Source organism: Bufo bufo, chromosome 1, assembly GCF_905171765.1.
Source record: "Bufo bufo chromosome 1, aBufBuf1.1, whole genome shotgun sequence".
NCBI lineage: Eukaryota > Metazoa > Chordata > Amphibia > Anura > Bufonidae > Bufo > Bufo bufo.
The window spans coordinates 118,455,467-118,476,059 of NC_053389.1; the positions used below are offsets into that span (position 1 = coordinate 118,455,467).

The window sequence follows — 20,593 nt, forward strand, 5'->3', positions numbered from 1 at the left end:
AAATAAACATTGAAAAACCTCCACACTAAGATATTATAGAATCAAAGTTTATTGAACATGAGATCATAAAAAGTCTCCAATAGCAGACTGTGATACATAAAGTAATTGCTCAAATAATGCTTTATTAAAGAATAATGTCAGAAAGTACAGCAACAAAGTATGGAGTCATAAAATAAGCAGTAAATGAGAGCAGCCAGGAGAGGACTAATAGACCCAGAAGGAGACAGAGGGGTTGGCCACAGCAAACATTTCTGGTTAAAGAAAAAAAAGGGAAGCCTCAGGCGAAACGGCGTTGGACAGGAGCGGACCGAGGGGCCGACACAGCATCTGGTATTGGATTTTCTCGCTCTCCTTTTGTCTAGTTTGATACTCCTGCCAGTTTGATAATTGTTGTACCTAGTTTCACTGAAACAGGTTTACTTTCATGTCGCTACATATATCGATTCATTTTTCCACCTTCCCCTTTTTTCTTTAACCAGAATTTTTTGCTGTGGCCGACCCCTCGGTCTCCTTTTTATGAGCTCATGTTCAATAAACTTTGATTCTATAATATCTTAGTGTGGAGGTTTTTCAATGTTTATTTGGTTTACCATCATCAAATAGGAAGCAAGACATACATTCGCTAAGGCCTCTTTCACACAGGCGTTGCGGGAAAGGGTGCGGGTGCATTGCGGTAACATGCGCGATTTTTCTGCGTGAGTGCAAAACATTGTAATGCGTTTTGCACTCGTGTGAGAAAAATCGCGCATGTTTGGTACTCAAACTCAAACTTCTTCACAGAAGTTCGGGCTTGGGATCGGTGTTCTGTAGATTGCTATTATTTTCCCTTATAACTATGTTATAAGGGAAAATAATAGCATTCTGAATACAGAATGCATAGTACAATAGAGCTGAAGGGGTTAAAAAAAATAAAAAAAATTTAACTCACCTTAGTCCACTTGATCGCGCAGTCCGGCTTCTCTTGTCTCCTCCTTTGCTGATTGCAGGAAAAGGACCTGTGGTGACGTCACTCCGGTCATCACATGGTCCAACACATGATCCATCACCATGGTAAAAGATCATGTGATGGACCATGTGATGACCGGAGTGACGTCACAACAGGTCCTTTTCCTGCAATCAGCAAAGAAGGAGACAGAAGAGAAGCCGGGCTGCGCGATCAAGTGGACTAAGGCGGGTTAAATAATTTATTTTATTTTTTTTTAACCCCTACAGCGCTATTGTACTATGCATTCTGTATTCAGAATGTATTATTTTCCCTTATAACCATGTTATAAGGGAAAATAATAATGATCAGGTCTCCATCCAGATAGTCTCCTAGCAACAGTGCGTGAAAATCGCACTTCATCCGCACTTGCTTGCGGATGCTTGCGATTTTCACGCAACCCCATTAATTTCTATGGGGCCTGCGTTATGTGAAAAACGCACAGAGGAGCATGCTGCGATTTTCACACAACGCACAAGTGATGCGTGAAAAAAAATCACAGCTCGTGTGCACAGCCCCATAGAAATGAATGGGTCATGATTCAGTGCGGGTGCAATGCGTTCAGCTTCTGCGCGGAATACTCGCCCGTGTGAAAGCGGCCTAAACCTATAGGGTGTACCTTTTCATCTGACATCACGATAGGGTGAGCCAATACAAGGCTCAAGTCAGTGCCTGCGTGTGAAACTTAGAAGAAATGAAGCGCTCTCCTTCTCGCCGCATCGGACTTCTCCGCTCACTACCCTTTTCCCCCTACTGCGCATGTTTCTAAACTTAGTTTTATTTTGCTCCAAGCAGCAGTCTCTTATCCTATATACGACCATTCCATTAGATGAGAGGGGGAAATAAGGGACTTATATTATGATGTCTATTATGGATTGAATTCTATTTTGTTTTATTTATTATGGATCTAAATATTCTGGCATATCCAGCTATTAATAAGGGAAACTTAAATATCAAATAGAAAAATATACATATAGGGTTCAAAACAATTAGGTAGAAGATATACAAATAGTTGATATAGCACAATTTTGCCCTACCTTATATAATACAGTTATTGGACCTTATTCGTCCTATGAATTTTATTTACAATGAGATATATATCAAATCATATCCATGATGTCCATAATTTGTAGTATAATTCTCTACAGTCAGGTCCATAAATATTGGGACAGCGACAATTCTAAAAATTTTGGCTCTATACACCACCACAATGGATTTGAAATGAAACGAACAAGATGTTCTTTAACTGCAGACTGTCATCTTTAATTTGAGGGTATTTACATCTAAATCAGGTGAACGGTGTAGGAATTACAACAGTTTGAATATGTGCCTCCCACTTGTTAAGGGACCAAAAGTAATGGGACAGAATAATCATAAATCAAACTTTCACTTTTTAATACTTGGTTGCAAATCCTTTGCAGTCAATATCAGCCTGAAGTCTGGAACGCATAGACATCACCAGATGCTGGGTTTCATCCCTGGTGATGCTCTGCCAGTTCTCTACTGCAACTGACTTCAGTTCCTGCTTGTTCTTGGGGCATTTTCCCTTCAGTTTTGTCTTCAGCAAGTGAAATGCATGCTCAAATCGGATTCAGGTCAGGTGATTGACTTGGCCATTGCATAACGATCCACTTCTTTCCCTTAAAAAACGCTTTGGTTGCTTTTGCAGTATGCTTTGGGTCATTATCCATCTGCACTGTGAAGCGCCGTCCAATGAGTTCTGAAGCATTTGGCTGAATATGAGCAGATAATATTGCCAAAAACACTTCAGAATTCATCCTGTTGCTTTTGTCAGCAGTCACATCATCAATAAATACAAGAGAACCAGTTCCATTGGCAGCCATACATGCCCACGCCATGACACTACCACCACCATGCTTCACTGATGAGGTGGTATGCTTAGGATCATGAGCAGTTCATTTCCTTCTCCATGCTCTTCTCTTCCCATCACTCTGGTACAAGTTTATCTTGGTCTCCTCTGTCCATAGGATGTTGTTCCAGAACTGTGAAGGCTTTTTTAGATGTCGTTTGGCAAACTCTAATCTGGCCTTCCTGTTTTTGAGGCTCACCAATGGTTTACATCTTGTGGTGAACCCTCTGTATTCACTCTGGTGAAGTCTTCTCTTGATTGTTGACTTTGACACACATACACCTACCTCCTGGAGAGTGTTCTTGATCTGGCAAACTGTTGTGAAGGGCATTTTCTTCACCAGGGAAAGAATTCTTCAATCATCCACCACAGTTGTTTTACGTGGTCTTCCGGGTCTTTTGGTGTTGCTTAGCGTTCCTTCTTTTTAAGAATGTTCCAAACAGTTGTTTTGGCCACGCCTAATGTTTTTGCCATCTCTCTGGTGGGTTTGTTGTGTTTTTTCAGCCTAATGATGGCTTGCTTCACTGATAGTGACAGCTCTTTGGATCTCATCTTCAGAGTTGACAGCAACAGATTCCAAATGCAAATAGCACACTTGAAATGAACTCTGGACCTTTTATCTGCTCATTGCAATTGGGATAATGAGGGAAAAACCACACACCTGGCCATGGAACAGCTGAGAAGCCAATTGTCCCATTACTTTTGGTCCCTTAACAAGTGGGAGGCACATATGCAAACTGTTGTAATTCCTACACCGTTCACCTGATTTGGATGTAAATACCCTCAAATTAAAGCTGACAGTCTGCAGTTAAAGCACATCTTGTTTCATTGTTTCATTTCAAATCCATTGTGGTGGTGTATAGAGCCAAAAATGTTAGAATTGTGTCGATGTCCCAATATTTATGGACCTGACTGTATATCTACTTAGTTTCCTTTTTTTTTTTTTTTGCAATCATGTTACCAACTATATTATTGTTGAATTTTTTTAATCACTCATTTTTTTTACAATCATCTTTTATACTGTCCAGATATTTTATAGATTCTTCCCTAATCTTCAATTATTTTATCAGAATCATTCCCTCAGTTATATACTGATCCATTAGCAGATGCATTTACTGCATTTTCATTCATCAATAAATTAATGTCCATAGTCTTTTTAATATATTTTATACTAATCATGATGTTAGTCACCCTATCCAATTTTTTCATTTTTAATAAATTGCCTCCTTTTTGTTTAAATACTTTTTAAATGATTAGGTAACAATATTTGTTTTTTTTTAATCAATTGTTCATTTTTTTGAAAAGTTATAATTTTTAAATCATATATATCTCCCTAATCATTTTATATGAAGGCTGAGAAAGAAAAGCCCTCATGGAGGCCTGTGGGGCTCATTGTTTTGAGCCTATATATCCACCTCGCCTCATTTTGCAATAATTTTTTGTCCAGATTTTTTCAATCCCCCAGAATTTTAGGCTCTTTGGATTATTACCATAAAAATATTTTACATAATCGCACAATTGATGTGTCCTTATTTGTTGTGATGGCATTCAGAAGACCACATATACGTCGCCTTAATTCCTGTGTGGTTTTACCCACGTACAATTTTGGGCAAGTGCACATTGCAGCATAGATTACCCCTTGGGTCTTACAGGTTAGGAGTTGTTTTATCTCGTATTTCTAGCCATCACTAGGGTTTTTAAAGAACTGTGCTCTCAGAATAAATTTACAAAAGGAGCAATCTCCACATGGTGTAGATCCCCTAGGGCCCTCTTTATATTTTTTGGTAGATAATTTCTGTTCCTGATGGTGACTATGAACAAGATAGTCTTTTAGATTAGATCCTCACCAATAGGTTATACTCTGATATGAGCTGAGGACGGGTTTTAAATCTTTTTTACTTTTCAGGAGCGGTTCTATAAACAAATTGAAGGGACTGCAATGGGGACGGCATGTGCACCGACGTACGCAAATCTTTTTTTAGGGTGGTGGGAGAATCACTTAGTATTCACGGATGAGATGTCTCTATATACCTGCCACATTATGTATTGGGATAGGTATATAGATTACATTCTCATCGTATGAGAGGTTAGTAAAAAAAATTTTTAAAGAAATTAAATGACAACAATATTGGTATGAGATATACACATGAAATACAGGAGGAAGAGATCTGTTTCCTTGATTCGAAAAAAAAAAAAATAATTGGAAGATGGTGGTCTGAGTACAGACATCTATAGGCAATCAATGGCAACAAATAGTTACCTACACTGGACAATTTGGCATCCCCCCTCAATTAAAAAGAGGGATACCAACGGGACAATATCTCTGAAAGTGAAGAGCTATTTTGGCAGTTCCAAGAACGTGGCTATCCCATACGCGCTCTTAAAAAAGCCTTTCATAATGAGAGGATAAAATAAAAACGAGAAAATCTTTTAGATACAAAGATAGAGAAAAAAAATAAAATAAAAATGTATAGGAACGTATGATGATACACAAAATAAATCAATACTTGTCACGAACGCTCCCATGACAGGTGCCAGGAAATCAGAGAGACTGGCAACACGTAATCTGAATGGTTCCTTGTGGATCATTTGGGTCTGTGTTGTTTGCTCTACGTGAAGTTAAGTGTCGTCTTCCCTATTTGTATTTTGTATTCCCTGTCTTTTGCATCTAGGCCTCCGGTGGCTGAATTTTTCAGAGCTTTAGGTCTTATCTATGATGACCCGGATTGGACCTTCCTGGCTGAGACGAAGTTACGCGGCCTGCGTCAGGGAGAGCTTTCTGCAGAGATCTAGTGCTACGAGTTTAGGAGGTGGGCTACGGATACTGAGTTGAACGATTCGGCTCTCCGTAGTCAGTTCTGTCATGGAGAGGGAGAGGGAGAGAGATGAATGGAAGACTGCTTTTAATACTCCTGAGGGGCACTTTGAGAACCTGGTCATGCCTTTCGGGTTGACCAATGCACCTGCGGTGTTCCAACACTTTGTGAATGACATTTTTCATCACCTGGTGGGGAGGTTTGTAGTCGTGTATTTAGATGACATTCTAATTTATTCTCCAGACGTGGAGATACATCAGGATAATGTGAGACAGGTGTTACAGATCCTAAGGGACAATAAATTGCATCTAGTGTACAGCAAAAACACATTTCTCTAATTTTCCGTACAGTTTTTGGGTTACCTGCGGTCATCTTCAGGTTTCAAATGGATCCAGAGAAAGTTTGTGCTGTATTGGACTGGGATCGACCCGAAAATCTGAAGGCTCTTATGCGGTTTTTGGGGTTCACCAATTATTACCGGAAATTTATTCAGAATTATTCGACAATAGTAAAACCCTTAACTTACATGACTAAGAAAGGGACGGATGCCTCAGCGTGGTCTGATTCAGCGTTGCAAGCCTTTTCTGCGATTAAGGCTACTTTCACACTTGCGTTCGGGGTTCTGCTTGTGAGTTCCGTTTGAAGGCTCTCACAAGCGGCCCCGAACGGATCCATACAGCCCCAATGCATTCTGAGTGGATGCGGATCTGCTCAGAATGCATCAGTATGGCACCTTTGGCCTCCATTCCGCTTAGCAGGCGGACATCCGAACGCAGCTTGCAGCGTTCGGGTGTCCGCCTGGCCGTGCGGAGCCAAACGGATCCGTCCAGACTTACAATGTAAGTCAATGGGGACGGATCAATTTGAAGTTGACACAATATGGTGCAATTTCAAACGGATCCGTCCCCCATTGACTTTCAATGCAAAGTCAGGACGGATCCGTCTGACTAACTTTTAGACTTAGTTTTTTTTCTGAAATATAATGCAGACGGATCCGTTCTGAACGGATCCCATCTTTTGCATTATAGGAGCGGATCCGTCTGTGCAGATACCAGACTGATCCGCTCCGATCGCAAGTGTGAAAGTAGCCTAAGGAGTGCTTCTCTTCTGCCCCTATATTGGTGCAGCCGGATGTATCACAACCCTTTATTGTGGAAGTTGACGCGTCCGAGGTGAGGGTAGGAGCAATTTTATCGCAAGGCGAAATTATGATGTTGGTAACAGAGTTACCGGCCATTAAGTTAGCTTTTGAGGGGTGGCGTCATTGGTTGGAAGGGGTGATTCATATATATATCATGATTGTAAATAAAATTCATAGGATCGATAAGGGTACTTTCACACTAGCATTAGAAGAATCCGGCAGGCAGTTCCGTTTCCGGAACACTTAGTACTGGATCCGGCATTAATACATTTCAATGGAAATTAATGCCGGATCCGGCAAGTGCAGTAGTGTTCTGGGATTTTGTCCGGTCAAATGCCGTACAAGGGACGGAACGGAAGACATCCTGATGCATACTGAACGGAATGCTTTCTATACAGAATGCACTTGGACAAAACTGATGCTTTTTTATTTCGGTATTGAGACCCTTTACTGGATTTCAATACCAGAAAAGAACAAGCGCTAGTGTGAAAGTACCCTAAGGTCCAATAACTGTATTATATAAAAGGCAGTAAGGGCAAAATTGTGCTGTATCAACTATTGTACATCTTCTGCCTAATTGTTTTGAACCCTATATGTAGATTTTTCTATTTGATATTTAAGTTTCCCTTTTAATAGATGCACATGCCAGAATATTTAGATCCATAATAAAATAAAATAAATAGAATTTAATTAAAAAAATTGAATTCATTCCATAATAGACATAATATAAGCCCCTTATTCCCCCTCTCATCTAATGGAATGGCCGTATATGGGATAAGAGACGGCTGCTTGGAGCAAAATAAAACTAAGTTTAGAAACATGCGCAGTAGGGGGAACAGGGTAGTGAGCGGTGAAGTCCGATGCGGCGAGAATGAGAGCGCTTCATTTCTTCTAAGGCCTCCTGTACATGACCGTCTAGCTTTTTCGGTATTTTGCAGTTTGCAAAAACGGATCTGCAAAAAAATACGGATAACGTCCGTGTGCATTCAGTTTTTTGCAGAATGGAACAGCTGGCCCCTGATAGAACAGTACTATCCTTGTCCGTTATGTGGACAATAATAGGACATGTTCTATCTTTAAACTGAACCGGAAATACGGAAACGGAAGGCCAGTTTTTTTTTTTGCGGATCCATTGAAATGAATGTTTCAACGGAACGTAAAACGTGTGCAAGAGGCCTAAGTTTGACACGCAGGCACTGACTTGAGCGGTGTATTGGCTCACCCTATCGTGAGGTCAGGTGAAAAAGTACACCCTATCGGTTTAGAGACTGTATGTCTTGCTTCCTATTAGATGATGGGTAATGTCAATCTGGACACTGAGCGCTGTGAACGAGAGAGACGGGGAGAGGAGGACGCTTTACCCCTATAAAGATCTGTTTAACCCGGCGCTCATGTTTACAAGCTCCTAACCCCTGGAGACTCCACATTCGTGGTGAAACATGACGGGGGAGCTTTGTTATTTTAAATACAAAAACTTTAGTGTTGGTGACAAGCCAGGGGGTCGGCCTGCAGGCGTTCCCCAGCACTTATAAGGTGAAATAGATCGGAATAAGAGGAGGGAGGATAGTTGGGAAGGGAAGTATTACAAAGAAGTCAGCTCTAAATGAGCAGAAAGAGTATGTGAATGGTAATTAATAGTGAGCGAGGTAGTGATAAAGTAAATGGAATATGGAAACTATTTATTATATTGGCAACAAGAATGGTGCTAATAATGGGCGACAGCTCTCAGCGCATGGCAGCCATTTGATACTATTGTAACGGAGGTGTGTGAGTTAACACAACCATCGGTATTATATACCCATAACCAACTATCAGTACCATAAATATACAGTAAAGATCTGGCTTTGAAAATATACAACACAGAGAAAAATACAAGATACACAATATAAGAGATACTAATCCACTCTGGGTTTATTTTAAATGAATATAATAAAGGTTATTTTTTTTAAAGTGAACAAATAGTTTAGGCCTAAAACAGAATGGATATAGCTATTGGCTATCGATTGTGTTCACTGTGAACTTTGCCTCTGCAAAACGCGCCATGTGAATGGGTCCTTAAAGGGAGAAAGACTGGTAAACATTTATCGACCATTAGAGAAGGTGATGACGTCATCACCATCACGCTGGCCAGAGCAAATTAATCTGAAAGTCGGACACCGCAAATGAAGAGTCTCACTATGAGCCGACCTGATGTTGGATGATGCCCTGTGCAATACTTTCTGCTAGTAACTTTTATATGAAGAACGCGCCCTAAAAAGTGCCGAATTATAAAAGGCATACAGTATAGCGGCCAAATTAGGCCATAACTTTCCCCGCACATAGGGCCCCATTGACCCACAAACAAGTTTTTAGCTATATGAAACAGGTCAGTCAACTACTCTATTCCTTACATACAGTATAAAATAAAAAAAAGCTGTTACAATGGAAATCTGGACAACATAGGCCACCAGCCTAGGTTACATCAGAGATATATGATGGCACATACATCCAGTGCAAACCTCTGATGCAATGTGACCAGAGCCCAACTTTTCCATATGTTGGCCAGATAACACTTTGATACAAGTAACAGCAGGTAAGTAATCTATCAGTGCTATACAACAAACAAGATTCATGGTGGTCAAAAGCCTTGGGTTTCAGGCCATTTGAGGCAACTGATGCACCTAGATCTGGCCCTGGTCTCACTCTTGGAGATCAGTTGTCTACAACATTTAGCGCTCCAGGTCTTGCCTGGAACTACAAGCTCTAGTGTTCTCAGATCAGCCCCACCCTTCCCCATCATAGATAATCTTCTACTTACTTTTCACCCATGGATGGAGGGTTTGCTCCTTGCTGGACAGCCTGCACGCCCTCCATACTCAAACGTCGCTTGCGTTTGCTGCGTATGCTTAAGCAGATGGCTAATAAAAGCAGAGCAATGCCAGATCCCACCAGCACATAGGCCACCGAGAAGGTCTTACTCTTTAGATTAACCTCCCCATTATTCTCTGGTGTGCTGGCATTACCCTGGGGTGGGACAGGTTTGTCATTGCTTCCAAATCCTGGGACAAGGTTCCATACTGCCATCACCACGCCAAGCACCAGTAAGCCCACTCCAACGGCGGTAAGGGCGTAATGGGGTCCATTCGATTTTGAATGCGCCATGGTCCCCGATTTCTCCAACCACAGGCGTAAATGGCTGTACCAAGTCTTTAAATTACATCTCCTGTGCATAAGCCGAGTGTAAAGATTTCTGCCCGCTGTTCAGATGCATTGTAGAAAACTGTGAACAGAAAAAAAAAATATGGAATATTAAAAAGCTATTCAAGAAGACCCAATTATAGGTACAGATGTAGCACTGCATACTGGGCAGTCATGTGAACTAGAATTTTTCTTACTACCAAAACATTTGTGTCTGCTCATCCTGGGCCTCCTGGTTCATGAATAAAATACCAGAACTGCTGGCATCTATACACTTAAAAGGAAAAACTGTGCTTATGGGGAAATTGTATAGAGCCGTGATGGCTAACCTCCGGTGCTCCAGCTGTGGTAAAACTACAACTCCCAAGATGTTCTCAGAGCTCCACAGAAATGAATGGAGCATGCTGGGAGTTGTAGTTTCACCACAGCTGGAGTGCCGGAGGTTAGACATCACAGGTATATAGCATACAATGTGATATGCCTATTCGGCACTATATTAAACTAGTGGGTGCTTACAGTCTACACCTAAACCCCCACAGTGCTTTCAGTCATTGTGGGGAAAGGGGCACATGTCTATCTCACTGGCATGAGATCTGCATGTAACAAACCACACCCAACGGGTTATAGTAATTATTCACAAACCTGACGGATGTTCTATTAAAACAAATACAACGTTGAAGGATCCCTTTAAGCGACCCTCCGATTTTGTATTAAAAAAATTAAACTGGAGGAACATCTGTCATTAAACTCAATAATAAATGGGTTTGCAGTAAGCTCCTTAAATGGGTTTCCAGGCTCCTGACATTGATGACCATGCTTCAGGATAGGTCATTAATATCCGATCGGTGAGGCCCCAACACTCCCTACGCCCACGGCTGGAAAAAGCACTGTGAATGGAACAGGAAGCACAGCGCCGTTCAAAGTGTAGTGGCCGTGCTGGGTTACTGCAGCGCATGTCCCATTGAAGTGAATAGGAGCTGGACTGCAGTAACTCAGCATGACCACTACACTATGAACGGAACTGTGTTTCCTGTACCATTCAGAGTGCTAGTTCCAGGGAGCAGCCGAGCGGTGGGAGTAGGGAATGTTGGACCCTCACCGATCGAATATTAGTGATCAATGCTCAGGATAGGTCATCAATATCAGGAGTCTGAAAACCCCTTTAACTCCCCTAGTGGTGGCTGTAGGCAGCAAGAATTTTATGAATTAAACTCTATGCAGGGGTATTTGGAGCTTTATACTAGAAAACGAAAGCTGTGACTAAGGGATGCACTCACACGACCGTAAGTGTTTTGCGGTCCGCAAATTGTGGATCCACAAAACACGGATACCAGCCGCATGCATTCCGCAATTTGCGGACCGCACATGGCCGGCGCTATATAGAACAAAAATAAATAAAAAAAACAAATCACGCATCTTTTTTTCACAAACACAGGAAAAATACTATTTTTACGAACTGTCCAGAAATTTCTGTATGGTTGGCAAACCCGATTCGGCCAGACAAAAAAAATACAGCATGCAATGTTTTTTGTCCAGCAGATTCCTGGCTCATATGCTGGAAAGTGGGAGGTTATCCGCCATATCCCATTATAGCCAGTGGGGACCTGGCAGTACACGGTTGTATCAGACAATGCCGGATATGGTGAGCTCCAGATCTGTAGAGCGAGCCAGTCATCAGACTAGTGCACTTCTAAGGCCTAGTTCACACAAACGTATGGCTTTTATCGTTTTTTGCGGTCTGTTTTTGAGTTCCGTTGTGTTTCCGTTTCCTTTCCGTATGCCATGTACAGTATACAGTAATTACATAGAAAAAATTGGGCTGGGCATAACATTTTCAATAGATGGTTCAGCAAAAACGGAACGGATACAAAAGACATACAGATGCATTTCCGTATGTGTTCCGTTTTTTTTGCGGACCCATGGAACGTGATTTGCAGGCAATAATAGGACATGTTCTATTTTTCAACGAAATGGAAATACGGAAACGGAATGCTTAAGGAACAAATTCCGTTTTTAATGCGGAACCGTTGAAATGAATGGTTCCGTATACGGAACACAAAAAAACGGCCCGTACACTCACCAAAAAAAAAAAAACGATTGTTGTTGGAATTCGGTAGCCTGAATTCCAACAGGCTATTAGAAGTGCACGAGTCTGATGACCGGCTCGCTCTACAGAATACCCATCATGAGCCAACTTCAGCAGAACATTATGGTGCCAGACACAAGTGCAGGGACACAATGTTGATTTTGGAAGCAGCATATAAATGGCACTTCATGCTTCCACTTCCAGGTTGTACACAACAATTTTCGTGTTCTCTAAAATCGTTTAGAGGTTATACAGAACATTTCTACTGCAAACATTGTAGGGAATGCAGCCAAATGCCTTTTACTCATCCATGCACCACTGCCCAGAGGAAGCAACGTCTAAGAAAGAAACTCATGAGGCTCAGACAATGACGAGTCACTTCAGAATGAAGGTGCCGACACAATGACCTGTCTGGCCTTTCCTGGACATCCCACATGGCTTTAATAAAAAGCAAGAGGATATGGGGTCAACAGTTCACGTTTCTTGAAGGGGCCAACAAATCCTCTGAGGGGGAGCTCCATCTCACTCCTCTCTCCTCTACTGCACATTTCCTGCAGTTTCTAATCCTGCTTCACAATAAGCGAGCACCATTTTGAGGTTCAAAAGGTTTTTATATAGGGATGAGCGAATAGACTTCGGATGACACACAGGGGCGTACATAAAAATCACTGGGCCCCATAGCAGGAATCTAAATTGGGCCCCCATTCCCCTTTTATAGCCCCTCCTTTTGTTCCATGAACTATTCTTGCTGCTGCGTTTTATAATTTATGCCATCAGGGCCGGATTGGGATTACAAAACAGCCCTGGCACACAAAAGAGTTAGTGTGTACAGGTATATAGTGTGTACAGGTATATAGTATATTCCCTAGTGTTCTGATATGTGAGGTACAGGGTATAATATATGCAGTGTGTACAGATATATAGTATATACACAGCAGTGTACTGATATGTGAGGTACGGGGTATAATATATGCAGTATATACAGTAGTGTAATATGTGAGGTACGAGGTATAATAGATGCAGTGTGTACAGGTATATAGTAAATACAGCAGTGTATTGACACCTCGTACCTCACATATCAGTACACTGCTGTATATACTATATATCTGTACACACTACATCTATTATACCTCGTACCACACATACCAGTACACTGCTGTATATACTATATATCTGTACATATTGCATGTATAATACTGTGTAATATATGCAGTGTGTGTATATATATATATATATATATATATATATATACACACACACACACACATATACATACACACACACACACACACACACACACACACACACACACACAGAGCAGTGTATTGATGTGAGGCATACAAGGTATAATACTGTAGATGCAGTGTTTATAGAAATATGTGGTCAGTTATACATTATGGTCACTGTGTGTGTGAAGTACATGAGGTAGTGGTCACTGTACCTGTCTGAAGTATTATACATGAGTGAGCAATGAGTAAAAACAGGGCATGGAGGGGGGGTAAATGATGAAAAGTGGAGGACCTCCTCTTACCACTCCATTCCAGTCTGTATGGATCAATGCAGAGCTGCTTGTGAACTTCTAATACTTGCTGTTAGGTTGCTGTTAGGGGTTGAAGGACCTGTGATGACGTTTGGTGCAGTTCCTTTGCTAGATTCTGCAGGACCTGTGATGTTGAAGATTATGTCATCACATGTCCTGACAGATGCACTGTTCTAACCTGGGAACTACACTTTACACTGTGCAGTTCCCTTACAGAACAGGACCTCTGATGACATCATCAAAGGTCCTTTAGCTTTAGAAAGATAAACAGGAGCAATTAGGGGGCGGAGCCTCTCCTCCACTTCGGGCCCCTCTTTCTCACAGGCCCCATAGCAGCTGCGTGGTCTGCCTATATGGTAGGTACGCCACTGATGACACATACGAAGTCGAGTCGCATAATACTTTGTTTGAATACTGTACGGAGCAGGATTACAATGTATTAACTGCTATCAGCCGAAGTTGAGACTTTGCATAATAACTTCATAAATCAATTTCTACTGTTAAAAAAAAACAAAAAAAACACTTACCGAACTCCAGCTCGGTTCCAAGGTATCACTTGGAACCGAACCAGAGTTCGGGAAATGTTTTTTTTTTTTTTACAGTAGAAATTGATTTCTGATGTTATTATGCAAAGTCTTGCGAGACTTCGCAAATTAATAACCTCGGCTCATAGGAGCCAATACATTCTAATACTGTACGGAGCGCTCGCTCCATACAGTATTCAAACAAAGTATTATGCGAATGGACTTTGGATGTTTCATCCGAAGTCGATTCGCTCATCCCTAGTTTTATACTTTATTTATAAAGTTTCATCACTGCCTTAAAGGAGTTTTCTGGGATTTGAAATTGATGCCTTATCCTAGGTCATCAATATCAGATCAGTGGGGGTGCATCTCCTGGCACCTTCACATAGCTGTTTGAAGAGACTGCGGCACTCTGGTGAGTGTCAAGGTTTGTTCCTAGCTCATGTGATGCTCACCACTTACATGGCCTAGTTGCAGCTCAGTCCTATTCAAGAGAATGGGACTGAGCTGCAATACCAAGCATAGCTACTATCCAATGGACGGCGCTGTGCTTGGTAAGCTACAAGGGCTGAGAGCCTCCTCATACAGCTGATCGGCAGGGGTGCCAGGAGTTGGACCCCCAGCAATTAATTTCCAACTCCTTAAAACCCCCTTTAATGATGAATTCTACAACTTTCAAAATGTAATTACATTTTTCTTGCAATTCTTTACCATTTTACTTTGCAGTTAGTGAATAAGAGCACTCTTTTTTTTTTTACAAAGTGCTGGAAACCTATACACAGCTAGTCCTGCTCTCCGTGGATATAACGGTACACACCATAGACATTGCTTTGTGAGCTCCATACAGAAGCAGCTCAAATTGCTCTGGTGGTTTGCTACAATGTTTCAGCCTGGGGTCCAGGCTGTTTAGTTCACAGAGCACTGTCTAGACTGGATACAAGTGAACTCACTACTCAGCTGAGAGCAGCGGGGGGCAGGTTATGTTCCTAGCTGTAAGTGACAGCCAAAGGACCCAATGAGGTGACAGATTTATTACCTCTTATGCCGCCTTTCCTCAGTACATAAAGCTCAAGAGCACTGAATAGAGGAAGAAGACAGAGCAGAGCTGCTGGGTCTTAGCCCACCCAGATCAGCACTACACATGTGCAATGCCCTCACAGGAGGCTGTTTTCTCTTGTAACTGGGGCTCCTTCGGATGCCCTCGTTACAAAGGAAAAAAGTGCAAACTAAAAAAGTGCAAAAAATAAATAAATAGAAAAACCCACGCCAATTGAAACCATCCATCATCATATTAGGACCATTGACAAACTAACCATCTATAAAAGAACTGACACGAAATAAGGAACTAATTTTAATAATTTATTTTGGTGTCAACTTACATATTTAAAGAATAAGGCGTTTCACTGGTCAGTGGTTTTAGGCTGGATCTCCATTGGGCAGTCACCACAAGCCTGCCCACATACAGTGGCCAATGATCGCAGACATTTTCGGGTTGATCTTAAACTTCTTCATGCTATTGGCAAGGTTAAGGCTGCCCCATGGAAACCCAGCATTAAAGGGGTTGTTTCACTTCTGCAAATAGCATTTATTATTTAGAGGAAGTTTATACAAGCCACTTACTAATGTATTGTTATTATCCATATTGCTTCCTTTACTGATTTCATTCTTTTTTACATCACATTATACACTGCTAGTTTCCATGGTTATGACTGTCCTCCAATAGATCAGTGGTGGCCGTGCTTGCTATAGGAAAAACCACTAGCCTATGCGCACTCCTGTGGTCCCAGCCACCAGAGAGGCCGGTGCTTTTTCCTACAGTGTGCAAGCACGACCACCGCTGATGGATTGAAGGGTGGTCATAACCATGGAAACTAGCAGTGTATAATGCGATGGAAAAATGAGTCCAGTCAGCAAAGGAAGCAATATGGGCAATCAGAATACATTAGGATATGCTTGTATTAACTTTCTCTACAGGATTAATGCCATTTGCTGAAGTGAGAGACAACCCCTTTAAAAAGGTATAGATATACCAATGAACCACATTGTTCAGCATTTCTCCTTTAAAGGAAATGTGTCACCAAAATTTTTATCTGCCAGTTAAAACCAGATAGTAACATCTTTTTTTTCTAAACCGATTTTCTAATTACAGATTTTTTTATCCTGTTTCCTAAACATGATTATAGGGACAGCCATCTTCCCTGAGCTGTTCATTTACAAAGCATAAAAATAAAAAAATAAATTGCTTTATGGCAGCCCCATGGGCCATAGAGGGGACCTCACTGACTTCTATGGGAAAGTTTTCTACACTGAGGTCACTGTACAAGGAAAGAATAGATAAACTGTGACAATCACCTACTGTGACTGGTGAACCCTACTTATCTGTACACAGAGGTGATATCTCCTCATCATTACAGGCAGGTTTAGAATTATATATAACTATAATAAAGTGATCTTTACAGACCAAGAAGTGGAGCCTATTAGGCGTCGTGGCCAGTGTGAAAACTTTAGGATTTTATGGTTTTTGTTATATTGACATGGAAAATTAAAAAAATAATAATAATTTTAAAATATGTAAACTGCTGTACGCTGCTGTGGCGGGGACCCGATGCATCACAAGGCATTGCACGGCATCGGGAACTGCCTTCTATGGGTGCCGAGGAGATCCAGCCTCAGGCAACATGTTAGTGTATGACTTAGGCCTCTTTCACACTTGCGTTGTCCGGATCCGTTGTGTACTCCATTTGCCGGATGTGCCCGCCGGATCCGTAACAACGCAAGGGAACTGAAAGCATTTGAAGACGGATCATCCCACAAAAAATGAGACCCTACCTAAGAGAATCAGTAAAAAAATAAAAAGCTATCACTCTCAGACAATGGAGACTAAAATATTATTTTGGTTTAAAAAATGCTATTATTGTGTAAAACTTAAATAAGAAAGAGTAGATATATTAGGTATTGCCACGTCTGTAACCATCTGCTCTATAAAAAAAAAAAAAGTCAAATGAACTAATCCCTCAGGTAAACGCTGTAAAAACATCAATTTTTTGGTTACCTTGCCTCACTAAAAACATAATATAGAGCCATTAAAAATCATATGTACCCCAAAACAGTACCAATAAAACTGGCACCTTATCTTGTAGTTTCCAAAATGTGGTAACTTTTTTAAGTTTCTACTGTAGGGGTGCATCGGGGGGGCTTCAAAATGGGAGATGGCATCTAAAAACCAGTTCAGCTAAATCTGACTTCCAAAAACCATATGGCGTTCCTTTCCTACTGCACCCTGCCGTGTGCCTGTACAGCAGTTTACGATCACATGTAGGGTGTTTCAGTAAACCAGAAGAATCAGGGTAATAAATATTGAGTTTTATTTGGCCGTTAACCCTTGCTTTGCTACTGGAAAAAAAATGGATTAAAATGTAAAATCTGCCAAAAAAGTTAAATTCTGAAATTTCTTCTCCATTTTTCATTAATTCTTGTGGAACACCTAAAGGGTTAACAAAGTTTGTAAAATCAGTTTTGTATACCTTGTGGGGTGTAGTTTCCAAAATGGGGTCATTTATGGGTGGTTTCTATTAAGTAAGCCTCACAAAGTGACTTCAGACCTGAACTGGTCCTTAAAAAGTGGGTTTTGGAAATTTTCCCAAAAATTTCAAGATTTGCTTCCAAACTTCTAAGCCTTCTAACGTCCCCAAAAAATAAAATTTTCAAAATGATCCAAACATGAAGTAGACATATGGGGAATGTAAAGTAATAACTATTTTTGGAGGTATTACTATCCATTATAAAAAGTAGAGAAATAGAAATTTGGAAAGTTTCGGTACATTTTCTTTTTATGAATAAAAATGATTTTGTTTACTTCTTTTTACCACAGTCATGAAGTACGATATGTGACGAGAAAACAATCTCAGAATGGCCTGTATAAGTAAAAGCGTTTTAATATTATTACCACATAAAGTGACATGTCAGATTTGCAAAAAAATGGCCTGGGCGGGAATGTGAAAACAGGCCAGGGATTGAAGGGGTGAAGCACATATGTGTACAAAAACAATAAACCTGTTTCTGTTGTGTAAACACAAATGTCAACTTTGTTACCAAAATAAAAATGTATCAGGACAGACAGAAAAATATTTGTCCAGAAAGAATACAGTCACACAACTGTACATTAGACCCGCTGTGTGCATTGTATATACATGGAACAAACTGAAAGGGAGATCCTCCTCAGCACAGTGTCGTGTCCTAGTACTGGACTGAGTGCACATCCGATTGGTCACATCACACCACAATGATCGTTCGGGTAGAGTGGCATCATTCCTAAAGGAGAGTGTCCTTCTGTGGGATATTGCAGTATGAGCCCTTTTCTTGGGTCTATACTGTAATTCCAGACAATTGTTATTAAAAGAGTTGTCCAAGGTTAGAAAAACATGACTGTCAAGGCCGTAGACAGATCTTAAAGGACAATACTAGCCCCTGTCCCACTAGTATGCATGTGTTAAACATGCCTATGCAACATGGAATGCAAAGTGCAACTTCCCAAATCTCTGATGAATTTACAAGTTTTTATTTTACTAAGGCCTCGTGCATCCGTGTCCGTTGTTCAGTTTTCCGTGATTTGACTTTCAATGGGTTCGTTGAAAACTTGGAAAATGCACCGGTTTTTATCCGCGTCCGTGATCAGCGTTTCCTGTCCGTCAAACAAATATGACCTGTCCTATTTTTTTGACGGACAACGGTTCACGGACCCATTCAAGTCAATGGGTCAGTGAAAAAACACAGACGCACACAACATTGTCATCCGCGTCCGTGATCCGTGTCCGTAGGCTACTTTCACACAGACTGATCCGCAGATCCATCTGCATAAAAGCTTTTTCAGATCTGAGTTTTCACTTCGTGAAAACTCAGATCCGACAGTATATTCTAACACAGAGGCGTTCCCATAGTGATGGGGACGCTTCAAGTTAGAATATACTAAGAACTGTGTACATGACGGCCCCCTGCTGCCTGGCAGCACCCGATCTCTTGAGGGGTTAATTGTGCGGATCACAGCCCCCTGTAAGAGATCAGGTGCTGCCAGGCAGGAGGGGGCAAATCCCCCTCCCTCCCCAATTTTAAATTCATTGGTGGCCAGTGCGGCCCCCCTCCCCTGTATTAAATTCATTGGTGGCCAGTGCGGCCCCCCCTCCCTCCCCTGTATTACATTCATTGGTGGCCAGTGCGGCCCCCCCCTCTCCCCCCCTCCTAATTAAAATCCCCCCCCCCATCATTGGTGGCAGCGGAGAGTTCCGATCGGAGTCCCAGTTTAATTGCTGAGACTCCGATCGGTAACCATGGCAACCAGGACGCTACTTAGCAATTTTAGAAGCATTATACTTACCTGCGCTGTCTGTGGCCAGCCGGGCGCTCCTCCTACTGGTAAGTGAAAGGTCTGTGCTATAAGCAATGCGCCGCACAGGCCTTTCACTTACCAGTAGGAGGAGCCCCCGGCCGGCCACAGACAGCAAAGGTAAGTATAATGCTTCTAAAATTGCTAAGTAACCATGACAGCCAGGACTGCAGTAGCATCCTGGTTGCCATGGTTACCGATCGGAGTCCCAGCAATTAAACTGGGACTCTGATCGGAACTCTCCGATGCCACCAATGATCGGGGGGGGGGGGGGGATTTTAATTAGGAGGTGGGGGGAGAGGGGAGGCCGCACTGGCCACCAATGAATTAATACAGGGGAGGGAGGGAGGTGGGCCGCACTGGCCACCAATGAATGTAATACAGGGGAGAGGGGCCGCACTGGCCACCAATGAATTTAAAACTGGGGAGGGAGGGGGGTCTGCTCCCTCCTGCCTGGCAGCATTTGATCTCTTACAGGGGCCTATGATACGCACAATTAACCCATCAGGTGCGGCACCTGAGGGGTTAATTGTGCGGATCACAGCCCCCTGTAAGAGATCGGGTGCTGCCAGGCAGCAAGGGGCAGTCATGTACACAGTTCTTAGTATATTCTAACTTGAAGCTTCCCCATCACTATGGGAACGCCTCTGTGTTAGAATATACTGTCGGATCTGAGTTTTCACGATATAACTCAAATCCGATGGTATATTTTAACATAGAGGCGTTCCCATGGTGATGGGAACGTTTCAAGTTAAAATATACCATCGGATTGGAGAAAACTCCGATCCGATGGTATAATAGGGACTCCTGACTTTACATTGAAAGTCAATGGGGGACGGATCCATTTGCAATTGCACCATATTGTGTCAACGTCAAACGGATCCGTCCCCAGTGACTTGCATTGTAAGTCAGGACGGATCCGTTTGGCTTTTTACTTTCAGTCGTGTCCGTGGATCCTCCAAAAATCAAGGAAGACCCACGGAAGAAAAAACGGACACGGATCACAGAACTACGGAACCCGTTTTTGCGGACCGCAAAAAAACAAAACAAAACTGTTGTGTGCATGAGGCCTAAGTG

The 20,593-nt window shown here is 41.8% G+C and overlaps 1 protein-coding gene across 1 annotated transcript in view; it reads right to left on the reverse strand.

Annotated features, from left to right (window-relative positions):
• TMEM51 (transmembrane protein 51) overlaps nucleotides 1–20,593 on the reverse strand; it is a 92,896-nt gene that overhangs the window by 28,439 nt on the left and 43,864 nt on the right. The window contains exon 2 of the mRNA XM_040428787.1: nucleotides 9,607–10,068. Within this exon, the coding sequence (XP_040284721.1) occupies nucleotides 9,607–10,019 (413 nt within the window). The 5' untranslated portion in view covers nucleotides 10,020–10,068. The remainder of the gene's footprint in view (nucleotides 1–9,606; nucleotides 10,069–20,593) is intronic.